Source organism: Pholcus phalangioides, unplaced genomic scaffold (genome assembly GCF_987345545.1).
Source record: "Pholcus phalangioides strain wild (caught in Gottingen) unplaced genomic scaffold, Ppha-v1.0 ptg000017l_1, whole genome shotgun sequence".
NCBI classification, from domain to species: domain Eukaryota; kingdom Metazoa; phylum Arthropoda; class Arachnida; order Araneae; family Pholcidae; genus Pholcus; species Pholcus phalangioides.
The window spans coordinates 13,534,402-13,555,714 of record NW_028301610.1 but is presented as its reverse complement, the minus strand read 5'-3'; the positions used below and the strand labels follow the sequence as shown (position 1 = coordinate 13,555,714).

General features: G+C 35.1%; 2 protein-coding genes across 7 annotated transcripts in view; one reads left to right on the top strand and one right to left on the bottom strand.

Annotated features, from left to right (window-relative positions):
* The window catches only part of LOC149072420 (uncharacterized), an 88,635-nt gene extending 81,438 nt beyond the window's left edge, over positions 1-7,197 (top strand). For 4 of the 5 annotated variants that reach the window (XM_089246526.1, XM_089246524.1, XM_089246523.1 and 1 more), the window contains 4 exons: positions 3,591-3,660; positions 5,469-5,536; positions 6,437-6,531; positions 6,685-7,197. In XM_089246526.1, the coding sequence (XP_089102652.1) occupies positions 3,591-3,660; positions 5,469-5,536; positions 6,437-6,531; positions 6,685-6,940 (489 nt within the window). In that variant the 3' untranslated portion in view covers positions 6,941-7,197. Of the gene's footprint in view, positions 1-3,590; positions 3,661-5,468; positions 5,537-6,436; positions 6,536-6,684 lie in introns of those variants that run through there. The other variant, XM_089246527.1, reaches the window with a different exon arrangement.
* Positions 7,198-15,100: 7,903 nt separating this feature from the next.
* Positions 15,101-21,313, bottom strand: part of LOC149072419 (apoptotic protease-activating factor 1-like) — a 67,459-nt gene continuing 61,246 nt past the window's right edge. Inside the window, exons 14-16 of one of the 2 annotated variants that reach the window (XM_089247125.1) lie at positions 19,177-19,305; positions 18,640-18,762; positions 15,101-15,436 (exon numbers count right to left, since the gene is read on the bottom strand). In XM_089247125.1, the coding sequence (XP_089103251.1) occupies positions 15,176-15,436; positions 18,640-18,762; positions 19,177-19,305 (513 nt within the window). In that variant the 3' untranslated portion in view covers positions 15,101-15,175. Of the gene's footprint in view, positions 15,437-18,639; positions 18,763-19,176; positions 19,306-21,313 lie in introns of those variants that run through there. The other variant, XM_089247126.1, reaches the window with a different exon arrangement.

Here is a 21,313-nt window from a genome sequence, read left to right as displayed (position 1 = left end):
CAAGACCCATTTTTGACACGAAATGGGCCCCTCGTCAAAGCAGTAATTAGGCTGCCCATGCAACTACGGTCAAAGATGTTTGGTTAGTCATTGAATGCATGCATTTTGGGCCTCTAAAATCATGGGGGTCGTCGTGAGCAAACTCCTCATCCTGCCCATACGGAAATAGGACCCTACCCATTGCCCATGCAGAAATCGGGCCCAACGTAGGTGCATGCAACGTAGAGAGAATGCTAGTTTTATATTTAAAAAATAAATTTTAACAAATTTTCTATGAATTCATTAAAATTCGGTCTTTATTTTTACAGCCTGGTGTATAACTGTTTTTTATGCCTACAGTTTTTTACACTTAAGTACGGTCTTGGCTACAGGGCCGTTTTAACGTGCGGGATCTCCGCGGAACGGCCCGAGGGGACCTCATGACAATTAGATCTAGTCAGGGCCGGGAGATCGCGCGTTACATAGGATTTTAACATGGGGTTACGCTGAATGGCCAAGATCACTATTACGTCACTAAAAGATATAGCCGGCTAAAGAGGCAAGGGACTCAAAATACTTTAGTAGACAGTCCATATATGCTGCGGTAAATGTGATAAATCGGTTATTATATGCATAATCGCCAATCGTCTCCATAAGTTTGATAAATTTATCACTTTTACCGGCGAATATGCATAATACCCACGAATCGTTGGAAAATTAGATTAAATACTAAAAAAAAAATTTAGTTTTACTAGTGATCATACATAATATCCAAGCGTTATATATATCTGGCTAATTCGATAAATGCTTGAAATTTATCGCTTTTACCGGTGATTATGAATAATCGACTTCAGGGGTCGTTTCAACCCCCTTTAAATCGGGGAAGATCAAACATATTATACTCATTTCGGAATTTTTTTTTTATATTTATCAAATTAATCAATTACACTAGGGTATTATGCATAATCACCGGTAAAAGCGATAAATTTAAACTATTTATCAAATTAACCAAATACGCTGGGGTATTACGTTTAACACCTTCAAACTGAAAATGATAATTCTTTCAGTATTTATCAAATTTACTACTGATGTTAGGGTAATTATGTATAATCGCCGGTAAAAATGATAAATTTATCGAACTTACGGAGACGATTGGAGATTATGCAGAAAAAAAAACCGATTTATCACATTCACCGTAACATTACTATATACTAGAGCAGTTTCCCAAACTTCATTCCATTGACCCCTTCTCTTCAGAATTTTTTTTCTCTCATCGCCCCCCAACTCATGTGAACCCTTAGGACCCTATGTTAAATCCGTAGTAGACCATGGCCCCCACATCCTGAAGCAGGGCCCCTAGGCTGGGATCTTTCACGCTCCCCCCCCCCCCCGACCACACTTTCACGGGGCCCCTTTATGATGAATTTATAGCGTGAAAAAACAAAAATGATTAAAATCACACCGGGCCCCAGGGCTGGAGCCTTGTCAACCCACCCCTTGTGAGGGCCATGCTGTAGACCATACATGTTCAACCAGTGGTCGGCGGGTCAAACGATGCCCTTAAAGCCATCTAATGTGGCTCGCAACTTAAAAACATAATTTTGTAAAAATGAACCAAGTCACTCGTTTCCAGACCACTTCAGTAACCCGCAGTGCAGTTCTACATCACTTCAGTGGCCCGTGACATATTCCTAGATCACTTAAGCAACCTGCGGCACGTTCTCAGATCACTCAAGCCGCCCACGCCTCATTTCCACATCACTTAAGTGGCCTGAGACTCATTCCCAGATCACTCAAGCGGTCCCGCAGCACATTTGCAGATCACTTAAATGATCCACGGTGCAGTTCCACATCTCTTAAGTGACCTGCTACTACTAAACCAGACATGCACTTCGTCCATATTCATCTGCGGAACCTCTAACGAATTGGCACATGTTGGAATGTGCACGTACGTGTAGTGAAACCTAGCGTAAAGTTTGTTTCTGCGTAATGCTTGTTATGTGTAGTGCTGCCATCTGCCACCAGTTTTTCTAACTGTGAGTGAAGTGCAATGATTGAATGATTTGTCGTTGAAGGCCTGTTGCTCTCTGTGGCGAGACTTTTTAACGGGGAAATCGGCTCACATTTGCGCCTCGAAGTTGGGAACCACAGGAAACCAACTTCAGCCGACCACCACTGTGATGACGGTGAGGTGGCCTGCGGCACGTTCCCAGAACGCTTGAGCGGAATATTTCAGATCACTTGAGTAATGTGAAGCACAGTTCCGGAATGCTTAATTGTCCCGAGGCACATTTTCAGGTCACTTAAGTGACCCATGGCACACTTATTGATCACTTGCGTAAACGATTGCGCCGTTCCAGATCACTTAAATGTCCCGTGGCACATTCCCAGATAACTTAATTGTCTTGCAGTGTATTTGCAGATCACCACGGCACAGGTTCCATAGCCCTTAAGTGACACATGGCATATATCAACAAATCACTTAAGTAGCCTGTAGCGCTGTTCACTAAATTAAGTGGCCCGCGATACGTAATAAATCAATGAAGTTGCTTGCAATCTCTTAAAGCAGCCAGCTTCAACCTGTCACGAGCACCACGGTGCTCCCCTGAAGCGGTAAGAGTGCTCAATTCTTATGCCAGATTTCGTGCTCGCGAGCATTTGTGATCAACTCTTCATTTAAATACCCTGTAAAAATTTCATTCAAGAATTACCCTTAAATGCAGATTTCAAGCATACGTATGTAAACGTTGCCGTAAAGCATACATGCTCAACTCATGACCCATGGGCCAAATGTGAACCTCGCAGTAATATGATGTGGCCCGAGACCACAAAAATAATTTTGTGAAGATTAACTAAGCGGCACATTTATAGATCACTCAAGTGACCCACGGTGCAGTTCTATATAACTTAAGTGGAACGCGGTACATTTCCAGATCACTCAAGTGACCCGCGGCATATCTCTAAATCATTTAAGCAAGGTACCCGCGGCATATTTACCGATCACCTATACGACACGCAGCACATTCACTCAAGAGGCCGTTTCATAAATCACTTAAGTGACCCGCAGCACATCTCCAGATCACTTAAGACATCCGTGCCACATTAATAGATCACTCAAGTGGCCCGCGGCACGTTTTCAAACCAATGAAGTGGCCCTCACTCTCCTAAAGTTTGCCGTGAGGCAGAGGTCTTCCGCCTTTTTCTAGTCGCGAGCACTGCCCGTAACCATCATCAAAAGAAGAGCACCCTTACGGCAAATTCGACATACGAATGCATGAAATCAGGATTGATGTCAATCCTTGAATGCAATTTGTACAAGGCGTTTAATTGGAACGTTGACCAAGTGCTCGCGAGCAACGAGTTGAAGATGCCTGCCCTAAGGGGTGCTGTCTGTTTGATGATAAGCATAGGCAGTGCACTTGGCTAGAGAAAGGTGAAACACCCTTGCTGCAGACCCTCATCAGTGTCCCCCTCCCCACACGCGGGACCATGGAGGAAATTACCCAAAACAAGCACCGGACAGCGTGTTTCTTAGGTTAAGATATTAATGATTTGGAATTAGTAATATTAGTTTACACCGATTACAATTATGAATAATTTTCTTCATCTAGAATGTTATACGACAATGTACGATAGGAATGATTGCCAATCTCTCATCTAAAGATTTCCTAGATCTTGAAGGTAATCATATTTTGATTTCTCAATTAAAATTTCATAATTGAATAGATTTTTTAACATTTTTAATTGAATTTTTTACGATTATTTTTACTGTTTAAAGCGAGCGAACGAGCACACACACGGGTTCTTGACCCAAGGGCTTTCGAGATGGGTCGTAAATCCAGTAACAGCCAGAGGATCTTGAGATGGGTCACAACCCTCACTTGATTCGCACGGGCTTCAGAAATGGGTCGTACAAATCCACGTACAGCTAGGAATTATCGAGCTACGGGTCATGACACTCTCTATCTCTCTCAAACTTGATTCGTACAAATCCAATTCTAGCCAGGGGTTCTTGAGATGGGTCACAACCCAAACTTGATTTGCAGAGGCTTCCGTCAGGGATTATGGAGCAATGGGTCACGACCGAAACTAGATTCGCGGGGTTTTCCTAAAAGGGTCGTACGAATCACAGCCAGGGATTCTTGACCTATAGGTCATGACTCAAACTTCATTCGCAGGGGCTTCCGAAATAATTCGTACACATCCACTAATAGAATTCTCCAGATGGGTAACAACTCAAACTTGATTTACCCGGGCTTCCGGAATGATTCATACATATCCACTTATAGGGGTTCTTCATTCGTAGGGTCTTCCAAAAAAAAAGGTCGTACGCATAAGCGGAGATAAACTTTAAAGTCTGGGGGAGGGGTGGCACGATGATGTCAATTCATATTTGCCCATATACATTAGATCAGTTGACTCCGTCTTTGATGCTGGGACAATACCCCCCCCCCCCGTATCTCCGCCCATGGTCGTACGAACCCATTTACAGCCAGGAGATTCTTGAGCTATGGGTCACGACCCAAACTCGATTCACAGGAGCTTCCTAGATGAGTCGTACAAATCCACTTAAATACAGTCCTATTATAAATGCATTTATCGCGTCACTAATTTCGCATAAGTCTCATGTGTAACGAAACCTCTTTATTGCTTTTTGGTTGCGGCTGAAAAAGGTTAAGAACCCCTGGTTTAAAATATGCTCTTGTGAATTGATTCTATTAAAACGAATCTCCAGTTTTCTCAAGCATTCTAAAATATTTAACTTCGATTAAGGGGACTACACCATGTTAAAGGTGTGTGTATTATGGTCTAATAGAAATATAATTAAAAATAGTATTTAAACATTGATTTATTTCAAATTTTTTACACATGTTCTTGATTTTATGTGGTATCCTATGCTGGTAAAAAGTTTCACATATATTAGATACTTAATTTTTTTGTAAATTTTCAAAAAAAAACCCATTAAAAAAGGTTGCGAGCAGGATAAAATACCCTGCCATCAATGTAATTGATTCAAAATAAAGGAAACTGCTCAATTTATGAAATTAAGCAAAAGTTTGATTGACTCAATCTTATTTAAATTTTAAAATCAGATTGAGTCAACTTCTATGAACTGAACAGTTTCCTTTATTTTGAATAAATTTTTATTCGATTACATTGATTTCATGGTATTTTATCCTGCACGCAACTGGTTTTTTTGGTTTTTTTTTTGAAAACTTACCAAAAAATTAAGTATCCAAGGTATGCAAAACTTTTTAACAACACATACAATCGAGCATATGTGAAAAAATTGAAATAAATCAATGGTTAAATAATATTTTCAATGATATTTCCATTAGAGCAGCGGTTCTCAATCGGTGATCCTAGCTAGGGGCTCCGCGGACGTTCGAGGAATATAAAGTAGTAAATTTGAAAAAAAAATAATTAGAAATATTTTTTAATAATTCCTTCTAATTTATGTTCTAATTAATATTTCCTTCTAATTCCAGAAGATTTGGATTTAGCGGTATGTTCTTACCTGACATGCGAAAAATACTGGGATGACTTCCGAGTACAGGTAAAAATGATGGACCCTCTGAAATTGTTTAGTTATGGTTTTTGTTTGGTAGATGGCAGCACATTACAGGCTGTCTACGTTCTCTGAAGCCCCTAAGCAAGAGAGCGGCCACAGAAAAATGAGGAATGGTCGGAATTTCAAAATAAACATGTGAATTTGTCAAGTAGGGCCTATGAAAAATCACTTGGCCCAGGCACCCATGATGCTTTAAACGAAATTTGGGACAATGGTCCCCTCCTTAATGCATACATAGGCCTCCTCATCTTGCCTCACTCTATCCTTCAAGTTTATCTTTGCTCATGATTCAGCAACAAACTTTCTTGAAGAGATTTCCCAGACAAGAGATTTAGTCAACTCATGCCTTCTACTAAAGCTTTACACATTAGAGTTCAAAACTTTACACATCTTATAGGCTGTTTGAATCTATAAATTTTTCATTTTTGAAGGAAAAATAAAGTAAAGAAAGCGAAATAAAAATGATCTTAGTATTGGAATTGCAGAAAAAATTCTGTTAGTCTGGTGACAGAATTTTCTGATCAATGATAGAATTAATCATGTTTGTTGATGCTGCTATCAAAATTTTAAGATAACAGCTGTCCATATACACATTCCATAATTTGACTATGTGTATAGTTTGAAACAAACTTTCATCTAAAATAATGTTAAGCAACAAACTAACATCTTTTTTCAGTTTAGAAAAATCTTGCACTTTTAATTGAATTATTTACCCGATTCTGTCATAAAAGAATCTTGAGCAATATTTATGTTGTACTGAAGTGAATGATTCTTTTTTTTTTTTTATTGCTACATTATTTTTTTTAAATCAAACTATGTGTTCAATTAGTTAATAAAAGTTTCTTTCAAAATTACTAAAAGTTAAGATTTTTTTCTCTCTTCCAGTTGCATTTCATCCCGACGCTAGTGTGTATTGTTATCATATTACTAATTTTCACTGGTTTTTGCCTGTGCTATTATGGTACCTGGTTAATCATAGAGTAAGTTCTTTGGTTTTCACAAATTAATGCTCATTTATTTACATATATTTTTAAACAAAGCCATATGAATATACACTGCAAAAAAATAAAAAATGTGCAGCATGGCATTGATAGAGTTCAAAAAATAATAACTTATTTTTCCTTTGCTTTTAGGAGTCCAGCTATCAATGCTGAACACATATGCTGCAGTTGCAGAAGACGTCCAGAATCCAAGTTCAGAAGAGAAGGTCATCACTATAAGGCAAATATTCATGATTATGACAAGGACAATAAGATACTGAGCAAGCGATGCAATGGTTATGAGAATTACCCAAATCAACCAATCAAAATAAAAAAGAACAAAGTTATTACTTCCAGCATGTCTGCTCGTGAACAGATTTGCAAAGCAGCAGCTGGAATGAGAATTTAATGGAAATGCCAAAACAAAAGAAAAATGCCCTCATTGATATAATTATTCACATGTTCTTGTTGTTTTGTAATGTAACATGTTTATGATGTTCATTACACCTATCCGTTCCAAGAAACCAATGGTAACTATAATGTATTTTGATGTTTCAAAAAATTTATTGTTCTTGTCATACCTTGCATAACATTCAATCTTTAGTTATCACAGGTTGTGCACATTGGTCTGTTTTAGAGAACCAAACATTACTTTTCACATAAATATAATTTCAACATGGTTGCATCATTTATGAAATGAATGTTTTAATCATGTTATATACCTTACGAACATCATGCACTTTAAGAAATTTTACACAAATTTATTTTGTTGTTAATTGGGAAACTATTGTAAAGTAGAGAGACAGGATGGTACAAAGTGTAGATATTTTCTATTTTTAAAAGTTGGGAAGGAAATTCATTACCTGCCAATACGGTATCTCAACCTCATTTGTAATACTAACTGCCCATAATTTCCAATGACCAGCCATAAAGCTTTATAAACAAAGATATATGAATTAAATTTATCTACAGCAGCATTTCTCCACCTTTTGAACCTGAGGACAAGTAAAATATTTCAAACAGTTTGATGGACCTTCAACTTAAAGTATGTAGATGGCATAAAAAAAGAATTTTAATTTGATTTCATTTTTAATTAAAATCAAATTTTCAGGGGGAGAAGTCTACCTGTATGCCACTTGTGGCTGGTTTGCAGATAATGGGTTGAAAAATGCTGATTTATGGAATTATTTTGGGGGGGGGTATATTTATATATTATTTCAAACTAAAACAATTATAGTTACATATCTAATGCACCACTAAACTTGAGATCCCGATAGTGAAATTATGAGCATACGATGAATCCAAACACCATCTACTGTATATTCCTAGCGAATCAAACTAAGAGATTCTTTTCATCGATATAACATATAAGACTATATATAAATCTAATGTCCAAACACAAAGTTGTAAAACTCTAGTATATTAGCCTAGTACTATTGTACATTGTGTATTCATCTAAAAACTATGTACATATACAGCAAAAACAATTGCCATGTAGCAAACAATCAGATACACATACGTGGTTCTATTTAATGTTCTCTCCAAGCTACACACATTCACAGCTGTGAATGGTTAGCTCCTAAGTACATCTTTGGTGTATATTGTACATGAAACATTGCAATTCTAAGCACAGAAAAAAAATTACAGCAAATGCTGCTTCCAGCGTAAACCATATTGTGCTTATATCTGATCCTTGTTTCTTTTTTTACCAGAGGCAAGAGCATTGTAACACTCATAGTCGACAGCAAGTGATGAATCATGTTTGAGAAATAGCCAAATAAGAGAATAAACAACTTTAACATTTCACATGGAGGCACTTACAGGTTTGTACCAAAGCATGGGGCCCCCCCTCACCCTGAGATAATAAAGCCAAAATAGTAAAATATGTATAAAGTGTTTGAACATTTTTTACAAGGTGCGTTCCATAAGTAAAGAGATCAAATTCACAAAAAAATCATTTATTGGATATATTCATACAATTAGTTAAAAAATCTTCAAAATAGCACCCTCCTGCATTGATACGTTTATGGAGGCGGTGTTTCTAGGCCTGGAAGGCCTTCTCCGGGAGGTCCTTTAGAGGCAATGTAACATGGGCCTGGATGTTTTCAATAGTGTCCCAATGTTTGCCTTTCAGGACTCCTTTTAAGCGAGGAAACAAAAAAAAAGTCTGGGGGAGCCAGGTCAGGACTGTAGGAAGGCTGGGGAACCAGTGTTTTATGGGTCCCGGCCAGGAAATCGTTGACAAAGAAGGTGCTGTGGCTTGGCGTATTATCGTGATGAAGTTTCCATGTGTCCGTCACTTAAGCAGCGCGCGACCCTCCTTTTCAGCACGTCCAAGTAAAAAGTGGCGTTCACAGTAGTCCCGGTAGGTAAGAATTCGTGGTGGACAATGCCTCTGACATCTAAGAAGACAACGAGCATGTTTTTGATTCTGGACTTGCTCATGCGTGCCTTCTTGGGCCGGGCGATGATAGGGTGTGCCACTCTGAACTCTGCCTTTTCGTTTCCAGGTTGTATTCAAAAATCCATGACTCATCACCGGTGATAACTGAGTTTAAAAAATTAGGATCCTTTTCACACATTTCCAAGAGTTCTTGGCACCGGACAACTCACATGTCCTTTTGTTCGTCTGTCAACACTTTTAGGACCATCACGGCGTGTTATATTAAGCTCAAAACGGGCTTCACAGAATGAACGCCCTGACTTTCCGGCAGCTCAGAGTTGACTGAAAATGGGTGCGTTATGAAGCTAACACCCCCCTCCACCTAGCCCAGCAGGTTAGAGGGTGCTGCGGTGTATAATTGCGTCTGGAAAAAATTGGTCGCATTACTTATGGAATGCATCCTGTAGGTGTGCGAACTGATCTTGCACTGCAATTAAAAAAATATCATAACTATGCTGCCCTGCATCTTTATTATGAAAATTTTCTTAATTGGCATTTTTTGTTTATTTGGAATCAGAATATGAAAAAATTCTCAATTTTTACATTTCTTTAATAATTATTCTACAGGGGCGAAACTACCACACAGCTGTATTCCCTTCCTCCTTTCCACTCTGACTGATTAATTTTAATATTTCACTTTTTAACTATTGAAATGAACCACAGAATTTTTTTTTGCGCATTATTATTATTTATACATATACCTTCTTTTATGAGTGGCTCAATGGAGAGGCCCTTAGTATTCTCAAAATTCTGAAACTGATTAGTGCAGGTTCTGTGAGAAGGATTGGGGAAAGGTCTGTGTATAAGCATTAGCAAAAAATTTACCCATAAATTTTAATTTTGAAAACGTTGAAAAGAATCATTTATAACAGAACACAATTTGCAAAGATACTTTGCCTATTAGAATGGGGGGGGGGGGGGAATCCAAAACATTCTCTTAAGATACATACTCAAAACATTTCACAGGCTTCATTAGGCAATGAATGTGCTACCTATCTATACCACAGGCCAGTGTGCACATAATGCTGTTAAGAAATTATATATCATGTGAAAAATGAACATTTATATTTTCATAGCATTTGGTTATTGTCTGAATAAAATTCAATTATGATTACAATCATTATTGTATCACTTCTGCCTGTTAATTATGATGCACTGAAAAGCATGCACACAATGCAAAACACTGTTGACATGTATGGCACAAGATTCTTGACTCCTTCACGTAACATTCATGCAATGCTATCATACTGTAGTTAGTAAAACTTGCTACAGATTATAACATGGCCAACTCATTTCCAGTTCAGGAATACTCATATGAATTGTACATCAGTTTGCAATTTTGAAATGTGATGAACACCAAATCTTTTTCACTTCTACACATTTTCTACACATTGGCTATTGAAAATGCTTATTTATAATTTATTATATTAGGTAGAAAATGTGATATTTTATCATAAATCCAAAAAAACTGCTTTTTGACACTACTTCAAGTATTGTTACAAAGAAAAAAAAAACCGAAGTCCTTCCAGTCAAAGAAGTTACATTTTCTAATTTTTGCAAGAGGTATTTTGAACATGAAATGTTTATAGAATTTTGTATTCAAGTTGAAATGTTGAGGAGTGATGTTTAGTCATACAGTTAGGAAAAAATTAACTCTGTTTTTCATTACATCCTTTTTTGAGCACATGGTGTAATGGAACTTATATTGATAAAAAAAAAGAAAGATGGGATGTATCAAATAACCATAAGTTAAATATTTAACTGAATTTATTATTGAATCAAACCCTGTAGCATTGAACTTACCACAACAATTCAGAATATGCTTGGAATTTTCAATATTTAGCTATTTTCTTTACTTCAGCTAAATATTATTTTCAAAATTTCAAATAATTAAAAAAATGATTAGGGTATTAGTCATTTTTAGACTAGCAAATATTGATAAATGATCATCAATTGGAAAATAATAGTGTATTAAGCTTCAACCACAGTGTTTTATTAGTATATATATATATATATATATATATTTGAATTTTTTTTAACTTGTTAAGCACTGCTTCCTGACAATTTCACACTTTGGAGACATTAAGCAATAGCAATGAACAAATTTTTTATGAATGAAAACTATTTCAGGAGAAATGCAGAAGCATTGCGAACCTGTCAAAAGTTCACATGAGCAATGTATTTTTTATATTATTCAAAATAAATTTATAAATATGTATGTAAATAAAAAAAAAGCTTTGTTTGTTAATCCCTTTGTACTGTATAACATAGTTCTATATCTTCCATGAATATATGACTAATACTTTGATAATATTCTATATTGCATACATTGGTATAATATTATGCTTGTCAATTGATATCTGAAGCATATCAGTTTCATTAAGCATATGAGAAAATGAAGCAGGCATTAGCCAACTACACCAGTTATTGTCATAATAACTGGAATGTTTGCATGTGTCATTACACCAACTGAAAAGATTCAGATTTAAAAAAAATTCTGATTACATCTTTTTCTTTTTGATGAATTAAGAGACCAAACTGTTATCTGGATTCAATGGCTTCAATTCTGACTTATCATTTTCTACTTACTAATACTTAATTATGACAAAACAAAAATACCCCAAGCTGCTTTGAAGCACCAAGTATTAACCATTAATCTAATCAATGATTAGTTACAAATCTGATGGTTGATGTTTATTTTGATGCATGTGTGAGTACGAATAGAATATATTAAAAAAAAAACTTTCTTGAGCCATAAGGAATGATGCTTTTTTTTGCCATGAACTTCCACTATATATGATCTTCGTTTGTACTGTACCTGACCAAACAATTTTCAGTGCACCTTACACCTGTCTCCTCAAAATATTAAAACAAAAATTCATGAAAAATAAAGAGTTTACGTTTATTCTTTGGCTGCTGTTTATTTTTCCACCTGAAGAGAGATTTACACATATTGAACTTTTTAAAGTGATTAAAAAAGGTGAATCTGCTAGAACTGGATGGTTAAATCTGTCAGAAAATGAATTGAAGAAAGAGATTTTCTGACAATTTTTTTTCCTTCCACAAGCAAAGCTGTCTCACTACAATTAATATTGTAAAGAAATTGAACATTTTTCTTAATGGCAGAACATTCAAGATGTTTACAATGTTTGTGGAGCAAGATTAATATTGCTCCACAAATTCCATGCCAAGCTATGATGATTCAGAAAAAAATAATGAAACAGAAAAAGGGGCAAAATGAAATCCAGACAAAATGTAACAAAATATAAAGATATAAACCATGTTTAAAAACAAATAATATTACTTAATTACTTATATGTCTGAAGTAAATCTCCCCATTAACTGCTTAAAACGCTTGTGCTAACTACAACATTCAGAATTTTAAAAAGAAACAAATATTCTCATTTTAACATTGACAAGTCCAGATAGATTGCAAAAATGATTTCTCAATGGAAAACCCTATACCCTTTAGTTTGCACTAGCTGAAAATAGGAAGAAAGCCCATTTCATTAAAAAAGATATAGCATTTTCAGAGGGGAGGGGGAAGTTTGGTGATTTCTATATAATTGCTACTTATATAAAAGGTTGATTCATCACCAATAGTTCTTCCAGTAGCAGTTCATTAATGAAAATTCCAGGTTGTGGTGCTGCAGGCAGTTTTCCTAAGAAGGTTTTAAACACATGAAATAGCTTATTTTCTATGGTCATAAACCCTACCCCATATATACAATGGTACCCTGTTCATACATCTATCATTTATATAACTTTCACATTTATACAATGCTTGGCTTTGGCTGTGATTCATCCCTGTATTTCAAACTTATATTTCATTTATATAAGGGAAAACTACAATTTTTCAACATTTACTCTTCGACTCAAAACTCTTTGTAAAATAACCTCATTTTTCACAAATTGAGAAAAATTATAATCTTTATCATTTTTCTCAATTTCTGATTGTATCAGGTAAAGGATTATTTACTCTTCCAAATAAAAAAACTTCATGTCTATCCATCAAATCCATATAATTTTCGGTACATGTAAAATGCACCACTGAAATAGTTCTTAATGATCACCATAAAAACCATAAACTTTAGGGTGATTGTTAACAGATATGAAAATAAACACAGGGCCGGCTATGACCCTTTTGAAATTTACACTTCAATACATATCAATTTATAGACTATTTCTGAGAATTTAGCTGACACAGTGAACCCCAAAAGAAACAGATTTCAATTGTTTGAATTGTGACCCAACAGGAAATATATCCTTTGAGTAATTTTTCCCAACATCCACAAGCATATTCCTTGAAAGTAATTGGAAGGGTACACATCCGCTAATTGGAAAAATGTACAATATTGATTTTTTTTCCTTTTAGAAAACTTTTGAAGAACTGGACTTAATGCATCATCTGCTATTGCTCAGATATAAAATTTAATCCGCAAAATAAACGATAAGGACTTTTTTTAAAGTTAAAATAATTAATTACTTTCATTATCACAAAAAAATGAGTAACTTTGCCTGGTTTTAATTTACACAAAAATTGCCACGTTTTTAAGACAAATAAATCACACTGGTCGAATGGTCGACGCGTTTCGGCTCTTCAATGGAGAGCCGTCATCAGGACCTCGTGGTCAGAACTCACACGAATGAAGAGTGATGTTTACGTCTGGTCGTCCGAAGAGTTCGCCTTTGTATTTGCTGCGTCCGAGTGGTCTTTGGATGCGAATTGGGGAGCCATCTGTTGTAAAGTGTTGAATGTTTTTTCACGACTGAGGTTAATAAAGCCTGTCCAAGCTGACGAAATAGGTGGTGTGTTTCTTCCATCATTAACGAGGAAATTCTGGCATGTTCTGATGAAATATCCCTCGAGAAAATTCAATTCCGAATTGTGTTTAAAAAAAAAAAAATTTAACCGAATTTAAAAAAAAAAAAAAAAAAAAAAAAAAAAGCAACACACAATTCGGAATTGAATTTTCTCGAGGGATATTTCATCAGAACATGCCAGAATTTCCTCATTAATGATGGAAGAAACACACCACCTATTTCGTCAGCTTGGACAGGCTTTATTAACCTCAGTCGTGAAAAAACATTCAACACTTTACAACAGATGGCTCCCCAATTCGCATCCAAAGACCACTCGGACGCAGCAAATACAAAGGCGAACTCTTCGGACGACCAGACGTAAACATCACTCTTCATTCGTGTGAGTTCTGACCACGAGGTCCTGATGACGGCTCTCCATTGAAGAGCCGAAACGCGTCGACCATTCGACCAGTGTGATTTATTTGTCTTAAAAACGTGGCAATTTTTGTGTAAATTAATTACTTTCAGTTTTGAAAGGAATAACATGAGAATACTTGAAATTTAAGCAATGTCAATCATATTTCTTCAAGCAATTTGTGATATATAATTAAAAAATATAATTTCATGGATAGATTTTCCTCAAGCTAGGTCTGTATAACAAATTCATAATATAACATACATTTAGAATGTAATCAATACCAATGATATATTTTAATATTTCCTTTGAAGTCTATGGAGAGAGGGGAGTCAGTTTTAAAAAAGTTTTTCTTTCTGCATTCATACAAACTTACATGGCTTCTTAAACCCCATATAAACTAGGTTGCATTGCACAAAGTTAAAAAGAAAAAATATATATTTGTGGCAGGAAAAAGGCAACTGCTCTTAGATGGAAACTATTTTTATATAAGGATTATATATATTTTTTCAAAGTTTTTAATTCATTTATAATATTTCTTAAAATTTTGGAATAATCGTTTAAAAAAACACCACAAGGCTCTGTTAGAATAGATATGTACAAGTTCATGCATAATAAATAATAGGAAAAAAAAATCTGAAGCAATAGGTAAGGTTCTGGTCAAATAAAATAATCAAAACAATCCAGTTTAACTCCATAAGCTGGTTGGTCTGCTTCTTTTCCTGTGTAATATTTCTATAATTCTAACTGGAATAACCTTAAAGAATTGAATACATTTTGGGAATATTTTTGAAATGCAACTCAATCTTACAATGGTTTTTCAGTAATGCTATCTTTAAAAACTGATTTTAAATTATCTATAAACAAAAGAAGAAATAATAAATTTCAAAATGACGGCTTCAAAGAAATAGAAATCATGATTAATTTTATTTATTCATTATTGCTAATCATTATGATGCTTTGAGAAAAATTAAACTTGCAAATTATAAAATGGAATTTAATATGTACAAAACAGAATTATGTATGACAATCAACAGTTTGAAATCAGGACTAGCCCAAAACACACATGGAAAAGCTCCTGGAAGTAATATTGTAAGAGCAAGATGACCTTGTTTTGTCCATAATTTTATGTTGTCAGAAATAGTAGCAAACTGATGTCCATCACAAGAAAACTTTATGTCAGTGACCCATGTGTCATGAGATCCTAGAATTTTTCCCACATCTTTTTTTGAAATATTCCACATCTAAAATGAATAAATGAGATGTACCATTTCATGCCATCACACATTATTTGCCAACACATATAAAACACATTTTTTTTTAAAAATCGATAAAACAGCAATCACACATAAAATTATACTGTGTTTTCAAAAGAAAATATAGTTTGTCTTAAATGCAGTCAAAACAGTGTACCTATTAATTTCAATAGTTATTCCAATAAAATATAAATGAATTATAATGTAATTTTTATTTTGAAAATATCACAAATATATATATATATTTTTTTTTTTTTTTTTTTTTTTTTAAGTATACATATATATTTAACAATGACATTTTGCACACTTACTTGACAGCAAAGAATAGAAAGTGATACCATAAGATTTTGTTATTAAACTGTACATGACATGTAGCAAATTTAGGTTATCCATGACTCTTATTTAATAAAGATTTCATCAAGCAGAAATGTGCTGGGGTGTGTCTATTTCTTTTTTTTTTTTTACATTTTCTCAATATTTTTCCAACTTCAGAGATAATGCATCATTAGAAAATGGTTTTTAGGTCTTGAAAAGGTGGGAAAATTATTTTTCCAAAAGAGCAACCCATATTTATGGGTCAGCTTGGCTGGAGTAGAGTTGTCATGTTGAGATTGGTTACCAGGCACTGAGGCTGATTGTTTACTTCCATCATTCTACTTAGAGATGTAAAATTCTCAAGAATAAAATCTTTTGGAGAATATTCTCTAGTAGGACCACTATTATAAATAACCTGAGAATATTCTTATAAGTTCTTGATGAGAATATTTTCCTGTTATCTATATATATAAAAACAAATGTATGTTGTTTATAAACATAAACATATGTCTGTTTGTCCTTTATGCATTACTACACCATTCATCCGATTGCCATGAAACTTTGGGAAGTTGTTGAGTACACTCCCGCAAAGGTTTCTGGCATAGTTTTTCTTTCCTTTCCTTCACTTCCTTTCTTTTGAGATCGCAGCAATGCGCGATGGGTAAGCTAGTTTATAATATAGTTACATATAATATCCTTGAGAATATTCTATGGAAGGACTACTTTCATAAATTACTGGGGAATATTATAGAAAATAATAAGAATTATTCTGAAGTTATTGATAATAGTCCTTCCAGAAAATATTCTTGAATATTCTCCTCGATAAGAATATTCTTCAGTTACCAAAATATTTCCAGAGTATTATCAAGAATATATGTAATAACATGCATTATAATAAATAATCTCGATAAATAACTTAAGAATAATTATTATTTTCGATAAGAATATTCTCTAGTAATTTATAATAGTAGTCTTTTGAGAGAATATTCTCTGTCTCCGTCTCTCTTCCCATCAAGAAGATGGGAATATTGAAGTATGTAGACCACAATATTAAAGTTTGAAAGCAAGAAAATTAAACCAACATGGCTGAATTGCATAACTTTTAAAGAAATGTGAGTGGTACAGAATTTAAGCGTACGTGCATTGAAGAAAACACCAGTTCTGTATCTTCTTAGAATGAAGGTGGTTATATAAAATAGCTTCCTTTGTCAATCAACTTTGACTTTTGCACCTCACCAATGAACTTAACTACAGAAGAAAAATTATCGGGGACTGCCCATTTTTTTTTTATCATGAAATACAAAATCTTTATACATTTTGTTCAAACTTTCACATTTTTTTCCTCAGTCTTCTGCACAGCAATTTCAGTTTTTTCAGTAAACAAATACAAGGGATTTTTGGATGCATTTTCTGATGCATTCACAGCTTGTTTGTGTTTCTGGCTATATATATGCTTGTTGACACATCGTGTTGGGTGATCACCAAATTGTACCCCTTGGTCAATCCAGGGTCCCTTATCAAAAAATGTAGAACATATTTTGCAAAGAAAGCCAGATGCAGAAATGCTGTAACATAGTTAATTGTGAAGCTTCTCAAAACGTGCGATGTTCAACAAATTCGGCACTTTTGGTCCCATTTTTCTAGTTTCTGTAGATGAAATTTTCTTAAAATCCGGCTCTACCGACGAATTTGTAGCATCTTTCAGCGTTTCCGATAAATCAGCAATGTCTTCCACCGCTTTCGACGAATCGGTAATGTCTTTCGAAGAAACGGAATTGTCTTCCGCCACTTCCGACGAATCGGCAATGTCTTTCGAAGAATCCGAAATGTCTTTCGGCACTTCCGATAAATCGGTAATATCTTCCAGCGCTTCTGATAAATCGGTAATGTCTTTCGGCGCCTCCGATAAATCGGTAATGTATCGCGCCGTTTCCAAGGTTTCGACAGCGTGGTTCGAAACCGATGAAGGAAGCAATGTTTCAGTAATTTTTTCCGGGTTAGCACAATTGGAATTACCTGTATCTGACGTCTTTTTGGTGACGTTGTCAGATCCTCGTTTAAAAAACGGCGTCCGAACGTCAGTTGGCCGTATTTTTTTAATGTAGTAATCACTATTCCTTGAATTTCCACCTGTTGGTGGTCGACCACGCTTCATATTAAATTTTCAAAAATGAAAGCGCAATACAGGGGAAAAAAAAGTGCACAAAAAATCCAATTCTACAATAAGCATCAACTATGCCGATTTTACGACTAACAAGAGGTTGTGATTCAAAGACCATTTAAGGAGAAGTGCGGGGCTAAAGCATTTGTATAATGGCATAGATTGTGCGATAGGATCTCGGACGCGGTCAATCCGTGGTCAACCAGCAAGATGTCCTAACAGCAAGCCTAGAAACAAGGAAAGCTCTCTCAAGGTCACGCTCTTTCTCGGGTCACCTTTTCAAGGTAATGTTTTCCGGTATCCAACCAACAACTTCTATAGATAAGATTACTCATCTATGGGGAGGGGGGGGGGGGGTGTTGGGCCAACAATGCATGCTTAAAAAAAAAGATCAATGGCTTTCTATTACGACTAGGGTCATAACTGATAAGAATTTTGTCGCACAGCAGTCTCAAAAGTTCGTTTTTTACGACGTAATTTTCATGAATGGTTCATTTTCCGGAATTTTGCGATGGATCCGTTTATTATCCTACAAATTTTGTGAAACATCCTTTTTTTAGCCCCGGAATTTTGTGAAACGTCCGGAAAACGGACCCGAATTCCGGCTGGACAGACCCCTGAAAGTATATTCTTAAAATAGATTTTACAAGTTTTAACTATATATGTCACATCAGTTGAACTCAAAATATAAGAATTAAAACACAAAAGTACATACCACAACTTTTCCGGAATCTTCACCTGACAGAAGAATGTTTCTGAGAGGAGAAAAACGACAGCAACGAACACAGTCATCACAGTAGTATGTACGTAACTGTCTGCCATTTGTAGCATCCCACAGCTTTGAGAAAACAAAAAAAGTTTAAATTTATCTACTTAATTTTATATATATACAATAACTTTTATACTTATTTAATAATAATAACGTGATCATCACATATACCACATATTCCCAAGAGATCATTACGATCTGTCCAGGGAATTTGTTAGTGTTAGTAGACATCCATGCCCAAACTGGTATTCAAACCCAGACCTGCACAGTCAGAAGCTAGCTCTCTAACCACTGGACTGCCAGGTGGCATTTAAACTTAATTTATCAACTTAATTTCATACATTACTTTTATACATAATGAATTAATACTTCATAAATTAATTAATGCAAACAAAATATATCAATCCCAAGTGTATTATCTCAAAAATGGATGAGGTTAATGGTAGAACAAATATTTACAATCATGATATTACAGTGTCATACCTTTATAGTTTTATCTGTTGATGAAGAACAAAAATACTTTTCACAAGGTGATACATCACAAAATGTAACATTTTGATTTCCATGACCCTCAAGTACCATAACTTTGATTGTAGTATCTATTTCCCACACCTGCTTGAAAACAAAATTTATTAACTCTCTTGTTGCATCAACTATGAAAATGTTTTTGGAAATTTTTGCAAAATAATCACAAATCTACAGACACATACAAGTCATGCTCTGAGCTACATTCACTATATGGATGACCCCGCACATAATTTTTTAAATTCTAATAGCATAACAAACATTTATAAAATGAGATGGCAAACAAACTGATATTTAATGCACAAAAAATTTACAAAACACTTTTTTCCTCTATCTCTCTCTTATTTGCTTAACCCACTTTTTATGCCTGTGCACAAAATTTCTAATAATCAAACTGAAAATTTTATAATCAAATTCAAATATATAAAATTATACTTTAGCAACACTGGTGCTCTTCCTTAATGATGTAAACAAATAAGCATTATATGTTGAATATATATATACTGTATATCTGCTGAATGGGTTAGTGCAATGGACAGTTTGACACAACTCAACTAACAGCTTGTGGATGGTAGCATATGTAACACAATGCCAATCACAACTATTCATACAAGATATAGGAAACTGGGTACAAGGTATATATCACCATCTGGTGGCCAATGTCATTCATGAGCTGAGTTGTGTCAGATTATTCATTACACAGTACCATTCCGCATATATATACACTCTGAGGAAGAAAATTAGCACGGCTTCTGTAGTGTATTAGTCCACGTATTTGCCAGATTGGGATACCAGATTTGATTGAGGGCAATGGTTTGATTCCTGGTAGAGGCATGCAATTTTTTTCTTCTAAAAAACCATCATCACATTATATCCAGTTTTCTATATCTTGTACGAACAGTGGAGAGTGACGTCTATATATATACATGTGTGTTGCCATCTGATGCCAATGTCATTCATGAGATATTAGCCAAGCCATGCCAGACTGTTCATTGCACAATTCTATTCTGCATATTTTTGCACCAAGGAAGGAAATTGACACTGCTTTTGTAGTGCATTGGTTAACATACTCACCCAAATAGTAAGGGAATGGTGGTTTGCTTCCCCTTAGTGTATGTGATTTTTCCTTCCAAAAATATCATCTTCACACTGTATACAGTTTCCTATATCTTGGGGTTGATGTAGGAAGGGATAGATAAGAATATTATGGAGAGTGACATTACTATACAGAGTAATTTAAATTTTTGTCCATGGGACTATCTCTGCAACTGTTGAGTTCAGGAATATACTTCCAATTACAAAAAGTTTTCAAATGACACGTTTCGTTAAAATGTCATAATTTTTTGAACGATCATATACATAAGAAATAAAATAAACTATTAATTTTATTATTATACAGGGCATCCATAATTAGAAGATCATATTTTAAAGTACCCTACAGGCAAAAACAGTCATCCGAAAATTACGAAATTTTGTTGAGGACTTCATGAAGTGGTGGGAATTTGTTTTAGGGGGAAAAAATTAGTTGCACATGTTGCCACAAGAGAGCGTTTTATTAAGAAATGACACATTTAGGCAAATGTTTACAATTTTAACAATTGTTAAACACTTTTACAATTGTCACTGCAACAAAACATGTTCCACATGATGGCCATCATTTTCAGATACCATGTGAAATTGCAAGATAGCATGTCCCACAACTGATCAAAGTGTGTGCAGGGAAATGTTCAGCACGTGGTGTGAAATGCTGCCTTTAAGGTCAGGTAAAGTTCTTGGATTGTCATGACTTACCAGACGTTTCAAATGCCCCCAAAGCCAAAAATTGTATGGATTATGGTCCAAGGATCGGAGAGGCCATAGATTAGGAAAGTGCCGGCTGATGACACATTCTTCTGTAAAATGTGTTTTAAGAACATTCTTAACACACTGCAATGTGTGGAGGTGCTCCGTCTTGCATAAAGATTGTCTGCAAGGCAGTGTCCTGCTTGCAGAGCCAGAACAACTTCGTTCTGTAACAGCAATGCATATCTCTTCCATGTGATCAAACATGTCAACAACAAAATGATAGATCAAAGGGTGTGAATTCAGGTTTTTG